Source organism: Sciurus vulgaris, assembly GCF_902686455.1.
Source record: "Sciurus vulgaris genome assembly, chromosome: X".
Taxonomy (NCBI): domain Eukaryota; kingdom Metazoa; phylum Chordata; class Mammalia; order Rodentia; family Sciuridae; genus Sciurus; species Sciurus vulgaris.
This window is the reverse complement of record NC_136471.1, coordinates 27758179-27785752: the sequence shown is the minus strand read 5'-3', so window position 1 is coordinate 27785752 and position 27574 is coordinate 27758179. Positions and strand designations below refer to the sequence as shown.

Below are 27574 nucleotides of genomic sequence, written 5' to 3'. Positions count from 1 at the left end.
AGGTTGGATATATAGACTTCAAAATGATAGAGTTTGAATAAGTGAAGGAAGGGGATTGTAAAAAGTTGGAGGGTTGTACTATATTTATTTCTTCCTATTTCAGATTCTTTGAACACTGCACTGTGCATAGTTACATTAAAATCTTAATTTTGCAATTTCCAATTAAGTTCTCTGACAGTTCAGGGTGACAGGTAAAGAGGAAAAAAAGGGAAGCTGAAGTTTCTGCCCTTTCCTCTTGTTCAGTTGTGTTTCTTGACAATTTTATATTTTGAATTCTTTTGAAAATGACCCCCAAAGTACAAGAGGGAGGGAAAGGAAGACTGTGAAGATATTTGTTTAGGACGTAGGGAGGTATTTTGGAGGAGATTTTTCCAACTTTTATATGTTTGGAAAGAAATGTGAGGAGGGAGAAAGTAGTGAAGTTGGCAAAGAAGTCATCGCAGGAAGAGAATAAGAGTATTTCTATTTAGGAACTAAGTAGAGGTATTTTGTAAAGTGGTGGGAGTTGTAGTTTTTTTAAAAAGATTCCCACTATCTGCGATGATATATTATGTCCTATAGATACATTTTATTCACTGGCATTTCAGTTGTGACTATGAATTATATTTCCTTCTAGAAGGTAAACTGTTAAAGACAAACTTGGGAAAGCAGGTTATTTGAAAGTTGAGTCTCAACAATCTTTAAGGTTGGTCTGTCACTTTCCATAGGATATATTTTGGCTGTGTTTCCTTTATACTTGTCATTCCAGAGAAACCTTATCACCCAAGGCATCCTTTAACATACAAAGGGAAAGGCCTATAAAATACCCATCTGTCTGTTAAAAGATGCCTTAAAATGTCTTAAACTGAAGTGGCAAATATTAGATTCCTAGTACAAAGGCACCATTATAGATCATAATAGGGAAGCTAATTCCCAAAAGAAGGAGATAATATACATAGCACAATTGCTCTAGTAGTTCTTAAGGTGATGAACTCCACCAGTAATTACTCTTTTGCTTCTAAAGGTCAGAGGATTAGGAACAGAGATGTCAACATAGAGGCTTTCTATATCTACCAACATTTGATGAGTATCAGTCAATAAAAAAAAATCATTCTTTAACCATCACCTCAGAAAGACTGGGAAGTATATTTATGGACAGTAATTTTGAAATTGCAGGTAGTGTTCCAGTAGTACACTGTGATATCAATACATACGGTCAGTTAAGGCAACTTCAAAACAGCAGAATAAAATGTAAGATATAATGTAGGGTGGAACAGAATAGAAGAATAGAAAAGAACAGGTTAGAATAAAGTAGACCAGATTAGAATAGGATATCACAATGCATTTATAACAAGAAAAAGCATTATTTTGTGAAACTTTTGCATAGTATATATACACATATAATGTGTGTACTAGATAGCAATGGCCTCCTCTATCTCAGCAATAGAGACCCCTTTTTGCATTGAACTCTTTTCACTCTTTAAATCTCTCTGAATTTTCCTCTGTCAGCAGTTCCTCTGTGCTTTCCAAGTACACATGATACTCCCTTAATCTGAAATTCAACTGATTAGTAACCTTTATTACATCTGCAAAATCCCATTTGTAATGTAATCTAACATAATCCCAGAACAGACATGACAGTGGGGAGATCATAGGAACCACTTAGAAATCTGTCTAGAAGAAAACTATGTTCTGTGACTCATTCCTTTTATTCCTTTATGTTGTTTCGTTATAACTTTAATGAGAATTAGTCACCCTCCTTTGAGAACTCTGCTTTATATACTATGTCCTTACATGGCAATATGTTTTATTCCGCTTGGAGATAAAATTTCTCTGATAAGTGCTTATCTTTCATTTGTTTTCCTATTTATTTCCTTCTTTTACTTACAGTTTCTCTGTATAGATTTTGTTCCTTTTCCTTTCCAGTTACTACTCATATTCCAATGAGGATAGTTCTTCCTAGACTAGATATTAATGCTAGATTCATGCAGGAAACAAGCCAGTGCACTGTTCCTGACTAACACAAATTCTCACTGATTCAGAGTGAAGTTTCTTTTGACATTAAGTGTGTGACAGGGAGGAGGGAAGGGAGGGGGGAGAAAATATGTGTGATAATGTGTCTAGGGGAAGAGAGAAAGAGCAGTTTTACTTTTATGTACCTCAAGTCAATAAATATTGGAAGCTGCAGTGTTACTCAAAATTCATTCTCTCTCCTCTACCATTCTTCAAAATTCTTCCTGCAAAAATGATGTGTATATGGGTTTCCTTGTTCAGACCTGAATTCCCTTTGGTCCATGCAAACTTCTACCAACAGTCTACATATCCTATTCCCATTTTTCAAAATAAAGGATTGTTGGTTTAATTCCACAGTGTGAACCAATTACTTTGTAGAAGTATGCTCAGCTCTGTCTAAAACAGAACCATCTGTAGGTATCTCCATACATCCCATGATCATTACTGCATTTGGCAGCCTCTATTCATCTATTGTGGTTCATATTTAGTTATTGTTTTTAATCTCATTGTATTTGAGTAATTTCAGAGAAGAGAGAGCAGGGCCAACTTTATTCTGCCACCCTAAAACTAAAAATCACCTCTAGATTTTCCTTATGCCACAAATGTTTTTTATCTTTACTGCCCCTGCAACAAATTCATACTTATCCTTTAAAACTCAGCTCTACTGGTGCACACTCTATGCTTCTTCCGACTTTCTCAAGATAATTTGACTCTTCCTGTATTTTGGACATAGCAATATTACATTGAATTGTAATTGTTTACACTTTTGTCTTTCTCCAGTTTTAAGTTTGTGAATCCAAGTTCTGTGATTTCTTGGTCTTTTTTCCCCTACAGCACTGCTTGACAAATAGTAGGTATTTAATAAATGTTTGTTGAACTAGTGAAGGAATTCCAATCCGTATTCTAAATGCCTTTAGAGTTGTCTTTCTGAAGTTCAAAACCTGTCTTGTTGAAAAACATGTTTTTGGCCCCACTTTTAGAGGAGAAACATATCCAAAGTCTTTAGTGTGGCATATGAGGTGCTTATGAACTGGTATTAAATTACCATGAAGCATCATCTCTTACCTGTGACTGTTAGCATGCTATCATTTAGCCACACTACTTCTTGCAGTTTCTAGGATATGTTATGCTCTTTAGTGCTTCTGTGTTCATGTACATTCTGTTCACCATGACTGAACTGTCTTTTTCTACCTGGTGAATTCGTATTCATATTTCAAGTTATAGTTCAAATATCACCTTTTATATGAAATCTTCCCAGATTTCCCCAGGCAGTTTATTTCTTTCTCTGAGCTTCCACTGCATGCATTTTGCATATATTTCTATTATAAAACTTGCTATATTGCACCATAATTATCTATTTATATGTCTACTCCCCCACCTTGCTCACTGATTGTGAACTTTTCAAGGTCAGGGAAAATGTCTAATTATTCATTTCTGGGTCCCTAATCCTGTGCACATGGTAGGTATTTGACTGATTTTTGCTGAATAAATTCCAGTCTTGAAACAAATTCTAATAAATGCAAATAAAAGTTTTCACTTTAAATTTTAAAAAGCACTTTTTCTACTTTATATCTTGCAGACCCTTCAAATGACTTTACTCTCTGAATCAATCCTGTATATAAATAATGACTTGCAGAAATCATTTGATGAGCTTATTCTTACAGAATTCTTCCACTACTTGGCACTTGTCCACTAACTTGCATTTGAATTTCTCCAAGTGTGGTTTATTTCAGTAATCTTAACTAATTAATTGGATCGACCATGCAATGATCCAATCAAAACTGTGGTGACTGGCTGTCTTGACAATGGGGAAAATATATTGATCTTATGCTGGTCAATTGACCAGGTTGTACAGAGACAGGCTAATAATGACATCAGAATTATTTTTTATCAGCACCATTAAGTCTAAGTAAGCACACTGCTAAATAGAAGGCTTGTGACCACATCTGTTTCTAATCTTTAGCTTTTCCTTTCCCTACATCTCCCCATTACTCTCCTGCAACACTGCCTTGCATCCAGAAGAAATTTTAAAATGTTTAATAACATAAGTCTCACAAATGGTAATGATATTTCATATACTACCTGAAGTAAAGTAAGTTTATATATTTAAGTTAATTATTTTTAAGGTATCAAATGATTCTTTTTAAATTTGCTGGCATATACAACATGCTGCTAATTTATATAGGAAAATTGTGCCACCATGGCATGGTTTATAATAGATTAAGGTTCCAACATTTCTATTTAGTAATCTCAATCATATATCTATAATAAATTTTGCCCTTTTACAGAAATGTTTTCTAGAAGAAATGTATTTCCCCATGAGACAATACTATGGGGTTAAAGTGAATTTTTACTGAAATTCTTTCGTTTTTAAATATATGCACCATTTCTAACTTAATATTTTTACCTTTTGACTAGCGGCCCCTGTGAATTTAAATCCTGTTGTTTAGATGGGCAATTAAACCTATTCAGGCTTTAATTTGGTATGGGGTGCAACATATAGGAAACATTTATTACTATTTAATATGTATCCTATTCTCAAAATGTATAAAAAGTTTGAGGTTCATTTCTTTATTACACTGATAAAAACTGTTGAGGTAGGATTATAATAAACCTTAGGTTTTGCAAAATATGTGGGATAATACAACAAGTAATTTAAATATTGTTCATAATGCAGTGACTTGAGAAATGATTCTGCCTGAAGCAAGTATTTGGTTTTCTTATGTCCATATACCTTTTGGGTTAATTAAAAGTGATGTTTTATCATATCCATGTTGGAAATGTGACATTTAATATGACTAATTTATTTAACAAAAAACAACAAACAAATTGCTGACCTAATATTTCTGCCACATAGGTCACTTTTGTACGTTATGCCTATCACATGAAATAAGAATTATGTGATGAAACAATTAAAAATTCGAAGAAATATGTAAAGAAACAATGCTAAATAATTTTGATTTTAAAAACACCACATTCCCCCATTCCTTAAAATGGGTAGTAAGTTTGAATTATACCAGAGATAGGGCTTACCTTAAAAAACAAAATGGGCAAAAACCCCAAGTTATGCAAGTCATAAATTTGGGAGTAGTGTCATTATTCATATTAAACATGATCAGATTTTCTAAAAAGATTCCTTTATACATTGATCTCATACAGCATATGGAATTATGAAATGATGTGCATACAACACCTTAGGAATGTGCTCCATGCATGTACTGAAAGACACCTAAATCTCAACAGAGCATTTAACAATACACATTCTTCTTAGGCATGCTGGCAAGTACTCAATTGTACCATGATAAGGGAGCAGTGCAATGGCATTAAAGTTACAAGACCTATAAACGTATTATTGGAGAATAATTTTCTGGAGCAAAACAAAAATTGAACTGGCATAGAGAGGGAAAGAGCAAGAACAGTAGAGAACAAGCAGCAGTCTTTTCTCATCCATATCAGGACTGTGCAATAAATTACTCTCTTCTCTCTCCTACTGTCAGGAGAAAACGATGTTTAGATTAAACCTCGCTAAGGCCTAAAAGGATAATTTGTCAGTATTTTCCAGTTTACTACCAATGCAGTATTGATTTGCTTGGGCCCTTCTTTCTATTTTATTTACACTAATTCAATCTGGAACAACTGAAACCCCACTTGTTGGAAAGCAAGATATTTCTTTATTTTAAGTCTCATGGGCCCAAGGTATAAGGTACAAGAAAATATGTCCAAATTATTCTTCCTAGTTTTTGTGGGTAAAGACCAATCTGTTCGTTGGAGGCAAATTGTTATCAGAGAAAACCACTTCTCTGCTGAGATTTACCTTGGGCTAATTCCTTTTTATAAAATTATGGGTCTTAGAAGAATGTGATAAAAAAATGTTCCAAATGTCTGCCCAATTTAGCAGACTCGTGACTAGTTCTAGGCAGCTGCTTAGAAATGAAAAGTAAAAGAGAAACATCTTGATAAACCTTCATGTGGCTGAAGCTGCTAAAAAAATTGCAGAATTTAGTTTGTTGTACAAATGACAATGCTTAGGGACTAAACTATACTTGAGGCAAAAGATAAAATTAATTTTCAAATCCATACCAATCCCAACATAAGTTATCAACAATGGCAAATGATATCCTATAGACCCAGGAATACAATGAAAGTAGTCAACAGTTAAAATAATTTATGCATATACATTGAGATCAAGTAAAAATGCACATTAAGTACTTAATACAGGGAGCTAATATTGTCTATTTCTTTCCTTTCGTTTTTTGTCCTTTTCGTTTTGTTCTGTTTTCAGGTCCTTCTTAAGGTATCCTGGTGTTAGCAATGGCACTGTTTGGATTCCAACTAAGTATGGGAAGACAGGCAAAAATGTCATGAATTGATAGGTTTACAACTTCTGCAAGGCAGAAATGATGAACTTCACTTGCCACTATTTTTTTTTTACTTTTACAGACATTTTCTCAAACTCTGACATGACCTTGGATTAGTAAAATCTCATTTTAACATCTTCTATACTTTATTATCCTAGTTCTACTTAGGTAGAACTAGGTGACTGTCCTATAGATTCACATTTCTTGATAACTGGACTGATTGATCAATTCTAATTGGAATGCTTTAAAAATTGATGCATTATTTGATAATATATGGTTATGTCTTCATAAACAAAGGGTTCAATGGTTTCCACTGGAAGAACCAGGCAATTCAGCCAGACAACATATCAATTTAGAAAATATCTTAAATAAATCAACCCACTTGAAAATTTTGATTCACATATTTTCATTAATTACTCAAAAAGATACATGCATATGCTTATTTATGGACACTCAATTTGTTTTTACTATTTCTTAGTCTTAAATTATGCTGACCATAAAGTTCTCCTACAATACAAATTTGACTTGTGATCTAATTTTGATTGAAAATAGTTATGTCTATATGCATTGATTTGACACATCAATTGCAACTCTTTCTCCATTTACAAGTTAACTTGACTATTTTACCTATAAAGGTCAGTACTGCCATCATAAACTGAAACTAAACAAACCTAGGAAACCAGAAAAAATGATTCTTACTGACTAAACTATTAACCTAGGTATTTAAAAACTACTACCTTTATTGAGTTGTTTGACCACGTTACTCAGAAACCAAACTGGTTTATACATACAGACAAACCCTTGAAAGCTCAATTGTGTAAGAAATAATAGTTAAAATAAATAAAAAATAGTCATTTGGTTCTGTGTAAATATACAGCCAAAATTTGTATATCAAGGATTACATATCTCTCTTTGTTCTTTCTTAAGTATTTGTTGAACCCTAAGTGCTACAAACTACTATAGGTGCTTTACATACTTCAATGAAAAAAGCAAACAAGAATCCAAATCCTCACAATAAAGCAATCTTGTAAGAGGGAAGCAGACAATAAACAATATGCATAATATACAAGAAAATGATATAGTAACTGCTGGGTGTGGTGGAGCAGGCCTTTAATCTGAGATACTTAGGAGGCTGAGGAAGGTAGATCACAAGATGAAGGCCAGTTTCAGCAGTTTACCAAAACCCTATCTGACAATAAAACAAATAGGACTGGGAATGTAGCTCAGTAATAAGGCACCCCTAAATTTAATCCCCAGTACCACAATTACAAGAGAGAGAGATAGATGATAGATAGATAGATAGATAGATAGATAGATAGATAGATAGATAGATAAAATTACATAGTAGATGATGCATTCTGTGGAAAAAAACAAAAAGGTAGAGTAGTGAAAGGTATTATGAATTCAGGGATAGGGATACACATTGTAGTACCACATGGTAGAGTCAGAGTAAGCATAATGGGAAGGAAACATCTGAGTAAAGGCTTGAAGGAGTGTGAGTTAAATATGAAAAACTGGAGGAAGAAAATTCCAAGCAGAGGAATCAGCTAGATTGAAGTCCCTAAGGCAACAGTTTTTTTAAAGAGATTAACAAAGATGCCAATTTCATTAGAATGGAGTTAACAAAGGAAAATATAGAAGAAGTTGAGGTTAGAGAGATCACAGGAACCTGGGTTATAGAGTGCATTTTGGCTTCTGTAAATATTGTACTCAGAGTGAAATGAGAAACTGATTGTAATATTTTTAGCATAGGAGATATATATTTTTAAAAGATCCCTTTTAGGAGCATGGAGACCTATTAGGAGACTGTTGAATTAATCTAATGATAAATGGTAGTGGCTCAGACAGGGTGGTAAGCAGTTGAGGTCATAGGATAGTGCACAGAATTTGGTGATGAGTGGATGTAAAGTATGCGAGAAGGAGAGCTTTCAAATAACTTTGGCCTTACCCAGTGATATGATGGAGATTCCATCAACTAAAATGGAGAAGTCTGCAAGTGGAGCAAGTTTCAGGTAGTGAGGAAAATCATAAGTTTAGTTTTTTGTTGTTGCTGTTCTTTTTAGATATACTTATTGGATTAGACAAAGGGGAATGAGGGGAAGGGAGGGAATGAAAATAGGAAAGACAGTGGAATGAATTGGACATAACTTTCCTATGTTCATATATGAATACATAACCAGAAGTTTAGTTTTGCATAATGACGTTAATATTGCTATTAAAATTCAAGTGAAATTATTAAGCAGTAGTTGAAAATGGAGGTTGGAAGAAAGGCACTGTTTGAGAAGTAAACTTGGGAGTTATTCAGTATATAAGATGGTGTTTAAGTCTCAAGACCATTTGAGATCACTAAGTGAGTGAGTATAAATTTGAAGATTCATGGGTTAAGACTTGAGTCCTGGATTATGCCAATGTTAAAAGTTCATAGAGAATAGGAAGAATCAGCAAATAACATTGGAAATTGACAGTGAGATTAAAAAGATAGTGCAACATGATCAAGTAGGGTTCAACCCAGGAATGCAAGGTGGTTCAACATACACAAATCAATAAACATAATTCATCATATCAATAGACATAAGGATCACATGATTATCTCAATAGAAGCAGAAAAAGCATTTGACAAAATTCAGCATCCACTCATGTTCAAAACACTAGAAAAACTAGGGATAGTAGGAACATACCTCAAAATTTTAAAAGCTATCTATGCTAAGCCCAAGGCCAACACTATTCTAAATGGAGAAAAACTAAAAGGATTCCTTCTAAGAACCTGAACAAGACAGGGAAACCCTCTTTCCCCACTTCGGTTCAACATAGTCCTGGAAACTCTAACCAGAGCAATTAGAAAAAAGAAATTAAAGGGATATGAATAGGAAAAGAAAAACTCAAACTATCCCTATCTGCCAATGACATGATTCCATATTTAGAAGACCCCCAAAAAACAAAAAACTCCACCAGAAAACTTCTGGAATAAATGAATTCAGCAAACTCATAAACGAATTCAGCAAAGTAGCAGGATATAAAATTAACACCCATAAGTCAATTGTGTTCCTATATATCAGTGATGAATCAACTGAAAGAGAAATTAGGAAAACTATTCCATTCTCAATAGCCACAAAATGAAAACTACAGAACTCTAAAGAAAGAAATTGGAGAAGACCTTAGAAGATGAAAAGATCTCCCATGTTCTTGGATAGGTAGAATTAATATTGTCAAAATGGCCATACTACCAAAAGTGCCACACAGATTTAATGCAATTCCAATTAAAATCCTAATGATGTTCTTCATAGAAACAGAAAAAGCAGGTATGAAATCCATTTGAAAAATTAAGAGGCCCAGAATAGCCAAAGCAATCCTCAGTGAGAAAAGTGAAGCAAGAGGCATAAAAATACCAGAACTTAAATTATGCTACAGAGCTATAGTAACAAAAACAGCATGGTATTGGCATCAAAACAGACATGCAGACCAATGGTACAGAATAGAAGAGAAACAAACCCACATTAATACAAGGTTATCTCATACTAGAATAAGGTGCCATAAATATGCATTGGAGAAAAGATAGCCTCTTCATCAAATGGTGCTGGGAAAACTGAAAATCCACATGTAACAAAATGAAAGTAGACCCGTATCTCTCACCCTGCACAAAACTCAAAGTAGATCAGGGACCTTGGCATTAGACCAAAGACCCTATGCATACTAGAAGGAAAAATAGGCCCAACTATCTATCATATTGGCTCAGGAACAGACTTCCTCAATAAGACTCCCAAAGCACAAGATGTAAAATCAAGAATCAATACATGGGATGGCATCAAACTAAATGACTTCTTCTCAGCAAAGTAAACAGTCAATAACATGAAGAGAGAGCCTACAGAATGGGAAAATATCTTTGCCACCTGCAGCTCAGATAGAACATTAATCTCCAGGATATACAAAGAACTCAAAAAATCTAACACCAAAAAAACAAATAACCCAATCAATAAATGGGCTAAGGAACTGAACAGACACTTCACAGAAGAAGAAATATAATCAGTCGACAAATATATGAAAAAATGTTCAACATCACTAGTAATTAGGGAAGTGCAAATTAAAACTACACTGAAATTTCATCTCACTCCAGTCAGAATGGCAATTATCAAGAATACAAGTAACAATAAATGTTGGTGAGGATGTTGGGACAAAGGTACACTCATACATTGCTGGTGGGACTGTAAATTGATGTGATCACTCTGGAAAGCAGTATGGAGATTTCTTAGAAAATTGCAATGGAACCACCATTTGGTCCAATCATCCCACTCCTTGGCATATACCCAAAAGAGTTAAAATCAGCATACGATAGTAACATGGCTACATCAATGTTTATAGCAGCTCAGTTCACAATAGCTAAGCTATGGAACCAACCTAAGTGCCCTTCAACAGATGAATGGATAAAGAAAATGTGGTGTATATACACAATGGAATATTACTCAGCCATAAAGAAGAATGAAATTATGGCATTTGCCAGTAAATAGATGGAACTGGAGATTATCATGCTAAGTGAAATAGCCAGTCCCCCAAAACATTCTCTCTGATATGTGGCTGCTAACTCACAATAGGTAGTGGGGGAGGGAGGATTGAAGGTTCAGGAGATTGGTCAGGGGGGAATGGGGGAAGGGAGGAGGGATGGGAATGGGAAAGACAGTAGAATGAATCAGACATAACTTTCCTATATTCATTCTTGAATGAACCAATGTAATTCCAAATCAGGTACAACCACAAACATGGGAAGTTATACTCCATGTATATGTCAAAATACTAAACTAAAAAGAACAAATAAAAAAAAAATTAAATAAGAAATCACCAAAGAGATAAGAGGAAAACTAAGAGAACTTGGTATCCTGGAAGCCATGTGAAACAAGTATAGAGAACACAGGATACTCCATAAGACTTACATTTTTTTGTTTTGGTCCTTTTTTAACAGTGGTAATCAAGTTTACAAAATGTATAAAAGAAATTTTTGGATTATTTCACAACACTGTCAATTTTCTTATGGTAAAAAGGATTAAACAATTATATAGATTTCTTGTTAAGTCACACAATCTCTCTAGCTTTAGAAGAATTATTTTAGCAAATATGAGCCTGTCAAGGAGCAACGAAAAAATAAGGTGTGTATAAAAAAAGGGTTTTGTTCATAGCTGCTCAATTCACAATAGCCAGACTGTGGAACCAACCTAGATGCCCTTCAATTGATGAGTGGATAAAGAAACTGTGGTGTATATATACAATGGAATATTACTCAGCCATAAAGAATGATAAAATTATGACATTTGCAGGCAAATGGATGAAATTGGAGAATATCATGCTAAGTGAGATAAGCCAATCTCAAAAAGCCAAAGGACGAATGATATCACTAATAAGTGGAGGATGACACATAATGGGGGGGAGGGAAGGGTTAGTGTTAGGGTTAGAGTTAGGGTTAGGGAGGGGGGCAAGTATGGAGGAAGGAAGGACTGTATAGAGGGTAAAGAGGGGTGGGAGGGGTGGGGGGAAGGGAAAAAATAACAGAATGAATCAAACAACATTGCTCTATGTAAATTTATGATTGCACAAATGGTATGCCTTTATGCCATGTACAAACAGAGAAACAACATGTATCCCATTTGTTTACAATAAAAAAAAAGGGTTTTGCACTTAGAAACATCAAAATAAACAAAAGGGATTTAAGGAAAAATTCCAGGTGATAGTGACCATAACATTGAAAAAAATTAAGTATGGATTTGGTGAATAAGGAAATGTTATTTAAAATCAACCGTTTGGTATAATAGTTATTTTTTTCATGGAAACACAATTACGTACAAACTGCTAAAATTGAAAAATGACAAATATATGGTTTGGGTTTTAAAGGAAAATGCTATGGTATATATTACTTGAAAGGGTTGAAGTTTTCAGCTATTTTTTTATTTTACAATTGTTAATTTCAGCAGACAACTTAGAAACACACAACTGCTTGTCTATAGGATAACAATACATTCGTGGTTTGCTTCCTCTGCAAGACAAAAACTTGATCAATAAACAGAGCTTTGTATATAAATGAATTTGTCCCTTCTACATATGACCCTCTAATTTCATGAGGACAATCAAAATAAGCAGGTGACTTAACAGTTAAAATATCACCTAATAATGTTGTTGTCTAATAGATTTGTTTCCCACTTTATTTTCAAAAGGATCTCTCTCTCTCTCTCTCTCTCTCTCTCTCTCTTTCTCTCTCTCTCTCTCACACACACACAGAAACACACACACACACACACACACAGCTATTTTAAAGAAATAAATCGAGAGCTAAGATGGGAATTGCCCTAAAGGTAGTATTTTATAACCTTGTTCTTTTACGTTTTCCAGAGAAGATTTTGTTTCTTAAATTTTATCTTAAAACATTTGAAAGAGCTCCATAAGCATCAATTATTGGCTATTTTAAAACTGGTCCAGAAAACAGGTAAATTGGATTCATTCTTCATTTTTATTTCACTTATTTAAAAAACTTTATTAAATAAAATAAATTAATAAAATTAATAGCATAAGATACTAAGTTCAAAAGGGAGAAAAACACATAAGTTAAAAGAAATCTTTCTCTGACTTCTGTCTCACAGCCATCTAATTCCTCTCCAGAAATGTACTTAAAATCATTCATTTATTGTGAATGTTTCCAGAAAAGTTCTACGCATATAAAAGCATGTTTGTACAGTTTCATTAAATATCACACATAAAGTAATATAGTAGCTATCATGGTTTTAAAAGTGCAGATTAAAACATATTAGTGAGTTACAAAATGAATTTACTGGATCATAATTAACATTATAAAGAAATGAATAGAAGAAAATATATCACAGGGTAATTTTCTTAAAAAGGTAGGCATATTACTAAATTTTTGTTTCTGGTTTTTATTTATACATTCATCATGAACTTGGTTACAACATAAAATGTATTTCTCATACTGGGTCATAGACAAAAATCCACTCCTTTATGCAATGACTCAAACCCTGTGTTTTTTGTTTAATGATGCATCTCAAAGACTGTTCCATTTCAATACATATAGAGTTGTCTCATTTTGTGCTAAATTTATTTGAAAACATTTCAGACATCCATTAAAGGGTATAAAGAGCAATAATATAGTCACCTATATATCCATCATCTAGTTTAGGTAATAAAATATTATAAACCAACACATGAATGGAGTGTCAATTGAGTAGAAACCCCTGTGCAATTCCACCTGAGCTATCCCCACTTTTCCACCTGACTTGTATGTCTCATTCTTTTTAAGGCTGCAGAACATTCCAATGCATGAATAAACTATAAATTATTCAAGTCGCTTCCTACTGATAAACATTTTTATTTGTATCCCTATTTTTTTGATATCCAAAAAAATGCTACAGTGACCACCCCCCCCCATATGTATCATTGAATGCTCATTCAATATTTGTAGGATAAATTACAAGAAGTGAAATTTCTGGGTCAAAGAAGATAATTTTTTTCTAGATACTGTTAAATTTTCTTTCATAGAGATTACACTTGTATTCCTGTAACCAATGTTTTATGCACAGTTTTCAAAAAGCATATTATCAAAATTTGCCAAGATTATAAGTGATACATGATAATGTATTATAATGTTAATAGAAATTTCTCTTAAGAGTAAGGTTAAACATTTTTTTCCATATGTTCAAGAACCACTCTCATTTCCTTTTCTATGGCTTAAATCCACTTTGTTTTCTATTTTGTTGCTGGAATTTTTCTTATTGATTGTAAGTAGAAAACTGGGCAAAGGATGTCAACAGGCAATTCAGAGAAGAAGAGATGCAAAGGGGCCATTACATATAAAAACATGCCCAAGCTCATTCATAAATAAATATAAAATAATACCATAAAGAGCTCTCATATTTCACCCAGCAGACTGGGTATTAGAAATCTTTTTCATCATTGCCAGCGTTGATAAGGATATGGAAAAACAGATACTCTTCATATATCATTAGTAGGTAGTACTTTTTTTAAGGGGGAAATTTGGTATTATCTATGAAAAAGATTAAACACACATATCCTTGACCCATCATTTCTAGTACTAAGAAATTATTAAAGAGGTATGCAAAAAGATGTATACAAGGATATTAAATGCTTCACTACTTTTAAGATCAAAGCACTGGAAAATTAGATATGCATCAATAGGAGATGGCTAAATAAAAATTGATATAGTTGGGTACAGTGGTACATGCCTATAATCCCAGCAACTCAGGAAGCTAAGGCAAGAACACCGTAAATTCAAGGTCAACTTCAGCAACTTAGTGAGATCCTGTCTCAAAATTTTAAAAAATATAAATAGGATGGGGGAAAATAACTCAGTGGTAAAATTTTCTTGGGTTCAATCCCATGTGCCCAGAAAAGTGGCATATATGTAAACAAAATTCCATACATTAAAAAAGAATGGGGCAGATCTCTACTACAAATATGGGGATATATTCAAGATATCTGAACTGGAAAATGTTGTTGGATTTTCTGTACTATGTGATCCCATTTGTACATGCACACACAAATTTGGTAATGATACACAGAACACTATTAACTAGCTGTCTCTCAAGAATGACTCTTGAAGGGTAAAGAGGGAGAAGGATATTTCACTTTAACATTTTATACCTGTTTTTATTGTTGTAATTTTAAACCATCAGCTGATAATACTTTAATACTAAAAGTACTAGTTCAAATTACCTACAGAAAAAATATGACTTTGTTATATCTACCTTGATAATGGCTTGAAGTTCAATGTCATGAAAGTGGTTTTCAATTGTAAGAGCATAACATTCACCATAGAAGTGTCTCACCCACATGTAAACTAATCCCAATGACTTATGCACTTCCTCTGATAGTGTAACATCTCCAAAGGAGCTATTACAAAGTCAACTGCACTGTCTCATACATGCCTAATGGGTCCAACAGAGCCATTAGGATGTCAGTTATATGGCAGGGCTCCTGCCAAAGCTATTACCAAGTCATTGCATTGTTTCACACACTTCCTTTGACATTCAGATGGTTCCTGAGGAACTGTTATCACTGCTATGGAAGTGTCCTGTATAACTTACATTACCAGGGGAAAACAAAAAGCAAAGGAAAGAAAACTAAAACAAACAAACAAACAAATTTCCTCCACTAAATGTACATGAATGGCCCCATATGGTCAAATATTAGAAGGAATAACTCCTCATTTGGGTATAACTATTATATGTCATTCAAAAACCCCAGGTGTTAGTTGGGCCATTTTTTCACAACTCCAGCTGTTCCCTTGAAGCAATTTAGGATCTGAGAACAGTATATGCATGGCTATGATGGTATGGTGTTTATTGGTAGCACATGCTATATTGCCAGGGTTCTATGGCATGCAGTAGAGAAACAATGGGGAGCAGTACTAATGGATTCCTTAGCTGTGATGGGATTGTATCAGATATTTCCTTACCTGTACAGTTCCTGAGCAGTACACAGGGAGCACAGCTGCCCAAGAATCATGGAAATCAACAGGGCTTCTAAATAGTTGAAATTCCAGCTCTACTTTAAGGGTTACTACAATGACAGTAGGAATTACAATAGCAGGAATTAACCCTCACCCAGGTCTGAAGTGCTTTAGTGAATTTTCTCTCATAGTCCTCTCAGAATAAGATTGCTAGCTATTGAAATGATGTATTGTTTAATATAAGACAAGTCCAAGGATTTTTACCTAGTTTGAAATAAGCAGAAAGTAGGATGAATTCTGCTAGGCTAGAGAGTTTCCAAGGACACAAGATGTTTCAGAAGGTTCAACAGATGTCTGTCTAATCCTTGATAACAGAAATGTCACCCTATAGCACCTATCCAATCCAATAATATATGCATAATAAATGAACAGTGATAGATAAAACTACAACTGACATTTATTGAACAGTTAGTTAAAATAGATACCATAAAGTGCTATATATCCATTTTATCAGATAATCTTCATAAAACTTCAAAATTTTTTGGTACTAGAGATTGAACCCAGGGGTGCTTCACCACTGAGCCACATCCCCAGTCCTTTTTATTTTAATTTTTTTTTAATGACAGGAGCTCACTAAGTTGCTTAGGGCCTCACTAAGTTGAGGCTGGCTTTGAACTTGTGATCCTCCTGCCTAGGTCTCCCAAATTGTTGGGATTATAGACAAGCATCAGCACCAGTAGCCCAAAACTTTGAATACGTAATGCCTCAATTTGACAGACTAGGAAACTAAGATTTAGAAAGCTTTCATTTATCTATCCAAAGTCAAACATCAGAAAATTTCCTTGAGGTTGGAGATTGTGCATTATTCAACTTTCATATATCTCTATTATATAACATAAATTGCTCTAATTTGGTCCCTGACACTTTCCTTTTCCTCCCCTCCTCCCTCTCCCTGTTCCCTTCTCCTGTTTCTTTCCCTCTACTGATTTTTCTGATATTTATTTATAGTCTTTTTAAAAATAGTACCTTGTGGATATGCATGAAGGTGAGACTCATTGTGTTATATTCACATATGTACATAGGAAAGCTAGGTCAGATTCAGTCTACCAGTTTTCCCTTTGGCCATTCCTCCTCCTTCCCCCTCAGTTCCCTTCTTCTACTTCACAGGTAAGATCCCAAATTATATGAAAACAGTAATAAGAGTCAGAGTATGACATTCAGAACTATAATGTAAGCAGTGGAGAGTTGTTCAAGTTCACATTATATATATACATGATACAAGGAAGAAAAAATTGCTAACTTGTTTCTGAATTGTTCTCTTAACACTTCATCGTATGCCAAATAGGGATGATAATAGATGTATTTCACAGTGTTCATTAGGATAAAATGAGTTACCTCGTTTTATATCCTTATAGATACAAATTACATGTTTGCAAATTTTGAAATGCTGATACAATAATCATGAGCATTCATATCATACTTGTATGTTACAAGTACTGTTATAAACCCTACATACCAGTCTTCTAAGTTTGAATCACTGTGGTTGGATACCAGGAGCTTAACTGCAAAATGTTTGAGAAGGGCTCAATACAGACTAAGTAATGAAAATCATACATAAATGTTGCTTTTGGTATTCCTCTGCATTGGGGCAAAACCAATGAGCAAAATAAAGGCAAAAGTAAAAGAACAATAATGCCCTCCTTGCTGAAAAATTACTATGTAAGTGGAAATAGATGAAACTGATGTCCTGCTAGGTATGCTTCCATGAATTGATGACATAAATAGAAAATTAAAAAATGAACATTTGTTTCTTTTTTTTTTTGAACATTTGTTTCTTGATTTTAAGGTTTTAGTTATAACTGATGACATGAGAAAAATGTGATTCTAATGTGAACTGAGAGTATCTCAAGGAAAAGACAAGGCTATCTGCTTGGTTACATTGGAAAGTTATGACAATATTGGATCTATACTGAGTTAATGTTTAAACTATGCAAAAAAAATGGTAGATCTGTAGGAAATGTGGAAGCTCAGCTCAACCCAACCTGACTCCAATCTCTACCGGCAAGCTAAATCAATGTTTCCCCATCCCACCTTAAATCATGTCTTCTCCTTCTCCTCAGATCCTCTTTCACCTCCTCTTCACCACCAAAATACAAACATGATTTCCAGAGTAAAAGAAAACAAAAAACTGACACTGGGCTAATCTTTAGCAAGTTCATGTTGTTGTTAGAGGGACAGGGTTCCCCTTTGAGGGGTGAGGGTCAGGGATGGGGTGAGGTAAAAATAATCTTTAGTTGAATATTTGCAAACACTTGCCTTGAGTAGACCCAGCTTGAGCCTCCATGTCACAACAAACAGGAGAGAATTTGAAACCTGTAATAGCAAACATTTTACTAATTAATCCTTGTCCAAGTCACCTGGAACTTCCCCAACTTCAACCTTAACCTTTCCCAGTGATTTTTTTTTAAATAAAAAGCTTTATTGAACTATACTTCACATACCATCCCCCTTTTAAGGCATGCAATTCAGTAGTTTGCAGTTATTTTCATGGGGTTGTGCAGCCATCACCAATATCTAATTCTAGAATATTTTCATCACTGAAAATATTCTCATACTAAGGGTCTTGCAGAAGGAGAATGAGAGAGCCCAGTGTGGAAATATCTTTTTTTTATTTTAATGGTCAATCTATTGAATTTGCTGTAAATTCCTATGTCAGGAATAGAATGAAGAACAAGATGTCTTAATAGAGGAGATCAAATACTACTCCATTTCGTATAATTTTGTTCACTGTTTTACTTAAATAATAGATGAAGCCCCCAAAATGCAGTGACCATACCAAAGTCTCCTAACTTCCATCTTAATATTCTTTCACTTACATGAATATGCATAAATATATCAATATGTTCTCATTTCCATTGTCTACATTCTGTACTCTGGGTCAATACAGCATTACATACACACACATAGGAAAATAATCTTAAAAAGTTGAGTTCCCAAAGATGCTTCGTAATATTGTGAAATGTTATGTCCTATTATTAGAAAATGATTCTGGTGGGCAATCACTCATTCCTGATTATATTCTTGTGGCCAGTGTCTACACTGGGCTGAATAAGGCAGAAAAGGATAGACTACAAGAAACTGCCAATTCAGGACAGTTGGCTATCTCTGCCATCTGAGAAAACAGTAATTAGACACTGCTAAAAGACTACCATTTGCATTCATGGTGATGGAGACATGTGAAATTTGGACAAACTGAATGATGGAATGAACAGATTAATGTGGTTAATAAGAATTAATGTGCTTTTTATGCAAGTATTTTATTTGTTGGTAGGGACAGAAGAACAGAAATGTTAGCCCCTTCACAACAAATTAAAAAGATAAAACTTTTCTTTTTCTAAAAATTGTAAGAAAATAATATATAATTACAATATAATGATGATGTTGTTAGTGCTTATTTCCTAGAACATGATTGATGTTAATTTATCATCTTTTTTAAACCATTTCAACCTAACCTGATTAATTTGAATCAATGTGTATATTCAACAGGTTAACCTAAGTCAAAATAGGAAACACATAATTAGTATGCTTGCTATACAACTGTTCATCTCATTGTTCATACATTGATATAAAGCCAAAATACATAAAATGAGTATTTTCTATAATAAATCCTACTAGAATTGCATTGGAAAATAAAGATGAAAATAAAACGCAAGTAATAAATAAGACATGCACAATATTGCTGACCAAATGAGATTATTTCCCTGGGGACTCCCTAGAAATGAAAAGAATTTTGTCTATCATTGTGAATAAATGTGTCTATTTTCCAGATACTTAGGTATATGCCTTGTCCATGGGACCCTATTAACTTGCAATCACATTTCGCATGTTAAATGACAGATGGGAAGATACAGGAAAGGAAAACAAAAAAAGGTAAAAGTATTCTCACTGTATATTACTTAAACCATGTAAATGATTTTATTACCATTTTCCCCATCAGACTTCCGTTCGTGGTCAGTGTCAGTCAAGGACAAAGCAGAGTTCGCCCTGCTGGACAAACAGGAACTATGCTCTGATTTCATTCCTCTTATCCACATTCTCAGTGCATGATCAGGTGAGGCCGCACCTTCAGTCTCTGTGTCCACATCAGATCCCATCTCTAGCTGATAGCCATGCCGAGAAACACTGTGCATGTCTGTCTGGTAGCCAGAGCACAAAGTGTGAGGGGTTTCACAGAATTCCATTTCTGGGAAGAAACAAAGTTCAGGGAAAAAATTTAGAATTATGAAGTAGTATCTCATAAAACTCCACTTTTTGCTCTCACACCTCCCATCCTCCATTGCTAATAATGATGAGTTTTTGCAAAGTTAGAATTCTGGCCTTTTATTTATGGTAGTTAGAATTCTGTGCTTATTTTGCACTTCTGTAGCTTAAAATTATGCTCCTGTTGATTCTTACAAGTTCTGGAAAAAGCATGCCCAAAATAGCTTTATAGCTACAATTTTAGGTTGCACAAAATGTAATGAAATAAGTGAGTGCAGAAGAGTATAAAGTGTAGAGAGCTCTCCTTTAAAAGACATTCCTCTTCTAGAAAGTAATGATCTATAGAGCACACCTCTGCTTAAAATATTAAAGTTATTTACTTTTTTAAGTATTTCACATGCATTGGATTTAAGAACAAATAATTCAATATGAAAACTCTTGAGAGGAAAGCATTAACTTCAAATATACTTTTCTAAAGTATTTTCCCTAAAACATGCCCATTAAAACCCTAAAATCAGAATACCTAATATTACTTTCCATTTTCTCCAACAGAGTTTAAGGTTTACTTTTTACTAATTGTTGTTTAGTTTATTCTTTTACCAAATATATACAAAATATTCAGTCATGTATTGTGCTTTGGTGTTGCTTTGTGATTTTGATTTTTTCCACCTTTCCCCCCAAGTCTTAGAATTCAAAATGTTTAGAATCTTAAAGATGATGTAACAAATCCTTCCTTTTAATAGTTGAGGAAAAAACAGTCCAAATGTAGATGCTATTTATCCACAGACCACATCAGATGTCAACAGAGCCCTTTTTCCCCTAAAACATCCATCTGGGCATTATTTCTGTTAGATACCAATGAAGCCCCATCAACTTACTGCATGAATATCAGGCATTCAGTCTTATAGTCAATTTTATATTCAATTATGGCAAGGTGTCAAAAAGGGGAAAAGATGCTTTAACAATCCCTAATAAGTTAATGAAAAATGACCACATGCCAAGACATATCATCTGAAATGTCCATGTACCACTTAGATAAGGTAATCCGGAGATGTAGTACACTATACAGGATTTTCTCAAACTGACATCAGACAGGGTATGTCATTTGGCCAGGAAGAAGCTTAACTGAGTGCATCTAATCCTTAGCACATATCAATAAAATGCAAACCCTAACATGAATTTCTTAGAATACAGAAAGTGCTGAATCTTAGACCATACACTAGAGAAAAGAATATAGTATATGAATATATTTGTTATAATAACTATTTCTATGACACATAAATGGTCAAATGAGGGCTTAAAATTTTAGTGCTTATTTAATAACTACTAGGTGCCCAGCACTGTGCTTTGTAAAACAGATATTATAAACAAATAAAGCTATTATGATGTATTAGAAACATCTAATTAAAAGTTAACTCTTCAGGGTTATAAGACACTGCTGAGAGTGGTATATTATGATTTCTGTGATGAATGTCTTTAAGTATAACTCTACTTTTCTATAAAGACATCTAAATTCCAAAGGAATGAAGTTTTTAAAAAATACGTGGTTTCCACTTATCAAACATAAAACATTATCAAACCATGTTTCTCCTTGCCATAAGGCTGAAAGTGAAAATCCATTTTACCCAATATATCTCTTAGGGATTTAGAATTTGGGGATGGGTTAATGTTCATGCCTCTTAATTTCACAATGTCTCATTATTCAATCCTACTGTGCAGTTGTTGCCACAGCAACCTGGTAATGAACCTGTCAGCTTGAAGCTGTAAGAAATGAATTTTATATAGGTTTGCAGTCACAACTACCTTCATTAACCTACACCAGAAGTTCTCAAACTTGGAGGCTTCAGACTCACCTGGAAGGCTTGTTAAGAGATTGCTCTGCCCACCCCACCCTGCCCCCTAGTTTTTGTTTCTGATGCAGTAAGGCAAGGAGGACAGTCAGAGAATTTGCATTTCTAGTGAGTCTCCAGGTGAGGCCCAAGCTGCTGATGGCCCTGGAAATTTCTCTGAAGTTGATGGGAGCCAGGAAAAGGGGAGTAGTGAGCATAAAACCTGGTCATGGCATTACCACATTTTTGCCCCACATTCTAATTCTATTTGAAGACATAGAAGGAAAGCATTTGCTCCAAATTTCCGTGAAGGGCCTGTTTATATTCCATGAATTCAGGGTGTTAATTAGCATATTCACTTCCAAAAGTACATATTCACATTTAGTTTCACTCAGACAATGGCATGTGAGATGTGACTTTCCAGAGATTTTGATATGTACATCTGAGTCATGACATTTGTTGGAAAAGGATGAGCAAATAAAAATAAATACATGGCCATTTGTCTTTCCAGATTAATATAACACCAGATAAGTTTTTTTTTTTTTTAAGGAGCACTGACAGACTTAAGCAGATGCCTTTTTTGTTAAAGAGATTTTTTTCTCATTCAAAGGGAAATTTGAACATGGATTCTTTGTTCCCTTTTAAGGAAATGTCATCTAAAATGATCAAAAATTGCATAAGATAAAGAACTTATTTTCTATTGGAAGTATATCCTGTTTTGAAAACAAAGACTAAATCATAAGTTTTCTAACTAAATGTACCTTGTCAATCTGTAATTAGAAAAGTAACATTTCAAGTATGCTCTCAGATGCTCTTTTTAAAAAAAAACTGGTAAAGAAAAATGGGAAAACTTTCATTTATTTACAGTAAATGCTGTTCACTGAACTGCCTCATTTCCCTTTCTTGAAATCAATGTCACCCTTGTAAAATATTTCCTTAAATACACAAAGTCTTTTTGTTGCTTAAAATTCCCATAGGATGCATTATCTATAAAGCACTTACGCCCTAAGTGGTTGGTTTTTTAGCCTTGCACATATAACCTTGTTACCTAAAATACTGTATATTCTCTAGAGAAGTTAAAGTTCAACTGGATTTATCATAGATCTATTCTTACTAAAAAGCTGTACACAAGAGAAATGTAAGTTCAATCTTAGGATATCCGAAGTTCAAATAGACTGGTACCATGAGAAACCACCTTCAAGAATAAACAGGTATAGATGTGGCCAAGTGAATGATGAATTTGCAGTCTCACAAACATATATATAATTTTTACTCTGAAGAAAACTTATTTTGCAGTCTTTGAAGAGATGAAATCTAAGTGTACTAATAAAAGGTAGAAATGGGCAAAAAGGTTTTAAATGGGCAAAGGTTTGAAGAAATGCTTTACAGCAAAAGATATAGGGATGGTCAATAAGCAAATGACAAGATGCTTAACATCATTACTTACAGGAAAATGCATATTAAAACCACAATGAGATGCAAATAAACACCTATAAGAAAAACATTTCCTACTTGAAAAAATTTGTTTCACCACATTAATTGTTGATAAGGATATAGAACACCAAGAATTCTCACACGTTGGCAGTATAACTGCTTGGTTAACAGTTTGGCAATTTCCTAAAAAGTTAAAGGTACACTTATCATGAGGGCAATAGTACACATGGACATTTTTTGCAAGAAATTAAAACTTCCATAAACATAAGAATTGATACGAGGTTGTTCATAGCAGCTTTATTCATAACAGCTAAAAAGTAGAAATGAACCAAGTGTCCATGAATAGGTGAATGAATAAATCAACTGTGTTATATCTACACAATGGAATATTAGTCATTCCTCAAAGAGAATGAATTGTTGATGCTTAATATCATGGATGGACTTCAAAATAATTATTCTGATGGAAAGAAGACAAAGAGTCTATGTACAGTGTGTTTCCATTTATGTAAAATTCTAGAAATGCAAACAAATATATGGGGACTGGTTCCCTGGGGAATAGAGTGAACAGAGACATTAATAAAAAGGGACACAAAGAAATTTGGGGGATGATCTAAATGTCTGCTATCTGGATTATGACAATAATTTTATAGTTATACATAAGCCAAATTTTATCATATTTCATTTTTTAAGAAAATTCTGGTACTGGTACTGGGGGCTTAAACCCAAGGGCTCCTTACCAATGAGTTACACATCTCCAGTTCTTTTTTTCTTTCTTTCTTTCTTTTTTTTTTTTTTTTTGAGACAGGGTCTCCCTAAGTTGCCCTGGCTGGCCTTGAACTTGCCATACTCTTGCCTAAATCTCTTGAGTCACTGTGATTACAGGCATGCACTGACACGCCTGGCTCATATTGCACATTTTAAACAAGTGTAGTTTTTCATTTATACTTCTCTAAAGGCGTTTTTTAAAATTTCTGGTTGTGGATGAATCTTTATTTTTATTTATTTATTTACATGTGGTGCTGAGGATCGAACCCAGTGCCTCACTCATGCCAGGCAAGTGTTCTACCACTGAGCCACAATCCAAGCTCCTCTAAAGGCATTTTTATTGAACTGTACACCACTAGTCTTTAAAACACTGAGGAGATTTTAGTCAATTTTCACAGGTGGAAACAAGAGTCTCAGAGCTGGAAGGAGGTCCTACTCTTTCCCCCCTAGTAAAAGAAAGTACATGTACGATGAACAAAAAGATAGTCAAAATGTTATCTTTCTCACATCTAAGCCAAGAGGAAATCAAGACTAACTGATGCATGATTTCTCAGTGATTCTCTAGGGAGCACTTTGGTCCTAGGCACACCACCAGTTGGAAGCCAAATTTAGCAGAGAATTAAGGATGAAACTGATCACTGCTGAGCTTCCAGCAGGTAGGGGAACATCCTTTAGCTGGGGATGATGAGACTAACATAAATGGTTCTGGCACATAGGATCACCTTAGGCCTATATAAATGTTAATAAATTAATATATTTAATTGCTGTGAAATGCTAAATAAAATAAACTAGTATATTTTCTCTATGAATCTAGGGGTTGATCTTCAGGTGTTCAACCTAAATAAGTCATTTATCAAACATTGAATGGGAAAGCAATAGTTATCTATATCAGCATTTTTCTAGAAATGCCATTTCTGAGTTTCTCATGAGCTCAAGATTGTATTTTTCTTAAAATTCTACCCATCTACACTTCCTCAAAAAAGGGAGGTTAAAAGCATAAAACTCCAGATAAATAATTGGAGGTCAAAAAGCATGATTAATCTCAGCCATGACCAGAAAAATTACGGGTATAACTTTTAAGGAGTATCAACTATTTTTGGAATAAGGAAGGGAAGATACAATATCAGTTTTAATTACTATGACTCATAGCAACCCTATAGATAGTATGCAAAAGCAGATATTATTAATTATTCGTGTGGTTTTTGGATATGTCATTTCAGAGAACTTGTTTCTTCAATTACACAATGTATAAGTCCATGCAGAAATAAATCTCTAGGTAACTGCTTTGTTCTAAAACAGTTATAAACTGAGTTTGTTATGGCAAAATGTGGAATGGTCATTTCAATAGGAAAATTATTAGCGGTTTTGTGAATCAAGTTGCTATTTATACTTCTCTTGTGAAGGATAATCACACATATTAGTTAACATGATCTTGTGTCATGATTACAAGCTTTGCTACATTAAAATATTAATGCAGCCTAGGTAACCACTGTGAATTGCAAGATTATTGCTAAATAAATACAAAATATAAAAATAAAATGTAAAAAAGCAACTGAGTAAATGGTTACTCATCAAAAATAAATTTATCAGTTTACAGACATGGATACTGTAAGCAGTAGTACTCTGGCATTATGGATAAAAATTCAAAGCTTACTTAAAAATTTAAGCTTACTTAAACAAAGGTTCACTTAACAACCCACTCAATTTCAAATCAAGGAAACAAAATTGTCCTCTCTGATTTTTCTTAGTCTTAAAAAATTAGTTTGATTTAATTTCTTCTCCTCATGAAAAAGCTTATCAAATGTACAGTGCTATACTAGACAGTGAACAGAGTGAATTAACAGGAACAAGTAATAAAGGTACATCAACCAAACCTGCCCTTTATTTTTCTACTCAGTCAGGGCTCATCAGCCCTTTCTGGGGCACAGCAATGAGAGATGGAGTGCTCCTAATGTGCAGGACTGGGGCCTGCGATTATCAGAGGACTTAAATAACTAAGCCTCCTGAAACCTAATCTTCTCCTCACAGTTCCAAATACACCCATTATCTCGACACTCAGGACCTACCAATTATGCCTTATTTAATTTTCAAGATTTCTCCATCTGTCAGTATACTGAAAAGCATGGCAACAAATCTGGGCAGAGTTAAATGCCTGAAGTATAAACATTCATGCTTTGTGACTAACCAATATTGGCTAACTGGAGACATCCCAGAACATAGTTAAAAGACCATGTTAATGTCAAAAAGAATGTTCTCAGAAGTACAGTGAATTGCAAATCTGCAAAAATGGCCCAAATGAGAGGACAAAATATTATAGCACAAAATCAAAAGGGAGATGAGGTAGGAACCTGGAAGAAATCAAAACAAACTTCAATCATACTTACAGAGAGAGATTAAAATATCCTCCGCCAATCTAAGGAGAGGAAGGAAATTTGATGTGGTTATAAGGAATTGCTAACTATTTCCTAGAACTAATTTTCACCCTAGAGGTTGACTCCATTTGGACTGTATTCACATAAGATGGGAGAACTCATTTTGAAACTAACTCAAACAGTAGTTACTGCTACAATGCAAAGGTGGATGCCTGCTTTACAATCTTTGTAACAAGAGTCTGGAAAAAGAATCAGGTACCAGAAGAGATGGTGGGAGGTCCTGGACAACAACAGAAATTTAGAGCAATGAGAACCTGCGCATGTTCCCTTTATTTCTATATTTTGAACAAGACAGGAACTTCCTGGCCTAAATGAGAAATTTTCAGGGCTACTGAACACTGCAAATGCATGGTGCTCAATGGCCCTAAAAATTTCTCATTTCTTACCTGTGTTGGTTCAATTTTCTGGCTGTTCATAACACTTTGGAGCTTGAATCATTATTGCCCACTGTGGTTTTCCAGGTACACTTGTCTATTTCCATTATGCTCACTAAGCATGTGAAGCTGTTTGCTCAATGTTTGTGTGCGTGTCTGAAATTTTAAACTACATTAATCTGCTGTGCAATTCCATCTAGAGGAGTGAGACTAATGAGCTAAAGAGTTAAATAACCATTAAAAATACTTCTGAATGCTTCACACACATACTCATAAAGGCAAACAATATGACTTCTGTAACATCCTACATTTCTCTGTTAGTATTTATTTTGTGATGAATGAGTAAAGATGCCAAGGTAGAACTATGCACCAGAGTCAGTGTACATGAAGAACTACTCAATAAACTACATTCTGCTCTATCAAAGGATTCTTCTTACCACCTTTTGAAAATGCTGCATTTATTTTTGCCTCTGTATCTTTGAACATATAATGCCAACCACCTAGAATACTTCCCTCTGATTTTTCACTAATCTAATGTTAAATGTTCAGCTTAAGAGTCCTCGCAGAGTATTTTCTTTAACTTTTCTTCATCCCAATAATTTCACCATTCCCCATAGCATTTCTAATCCATATACATAATTTATACCTCATTGCATATTTCTTTTCACTCTAC

General features: G+C 34.2%; 1 protein-coding gene across 7 annotated transcripts in view; it reads right to left on the bottom strand.

Annotated features, from left to right (window-relative positions):
• TENM1 (teneurin transmembrane protein 1) overlaps nt 1-27574 on the bottom strand; it is a 753664-nt gene that overhangs the window by 431474 nt on the left and 294616 nt on the right. For all 7 annotated transcript variants that reach the window (XM_079123321.1, XM_079123316.1, XM_079123318.1 and 4 more), the window contains 2 exons: nt 19790-20050; nt 18124-18180 (listed from right to left, as the gene is read on the bottom strand). In XM_079123321.1, the coding sequence (XP_078979447.1) occupies nt 18124-18180; nt 19790-20050 (318 nt within the window). The remainder of the gene's footprint in view (nt 1-18123; nt 18181-19789; nt 20051-27574) is intronic.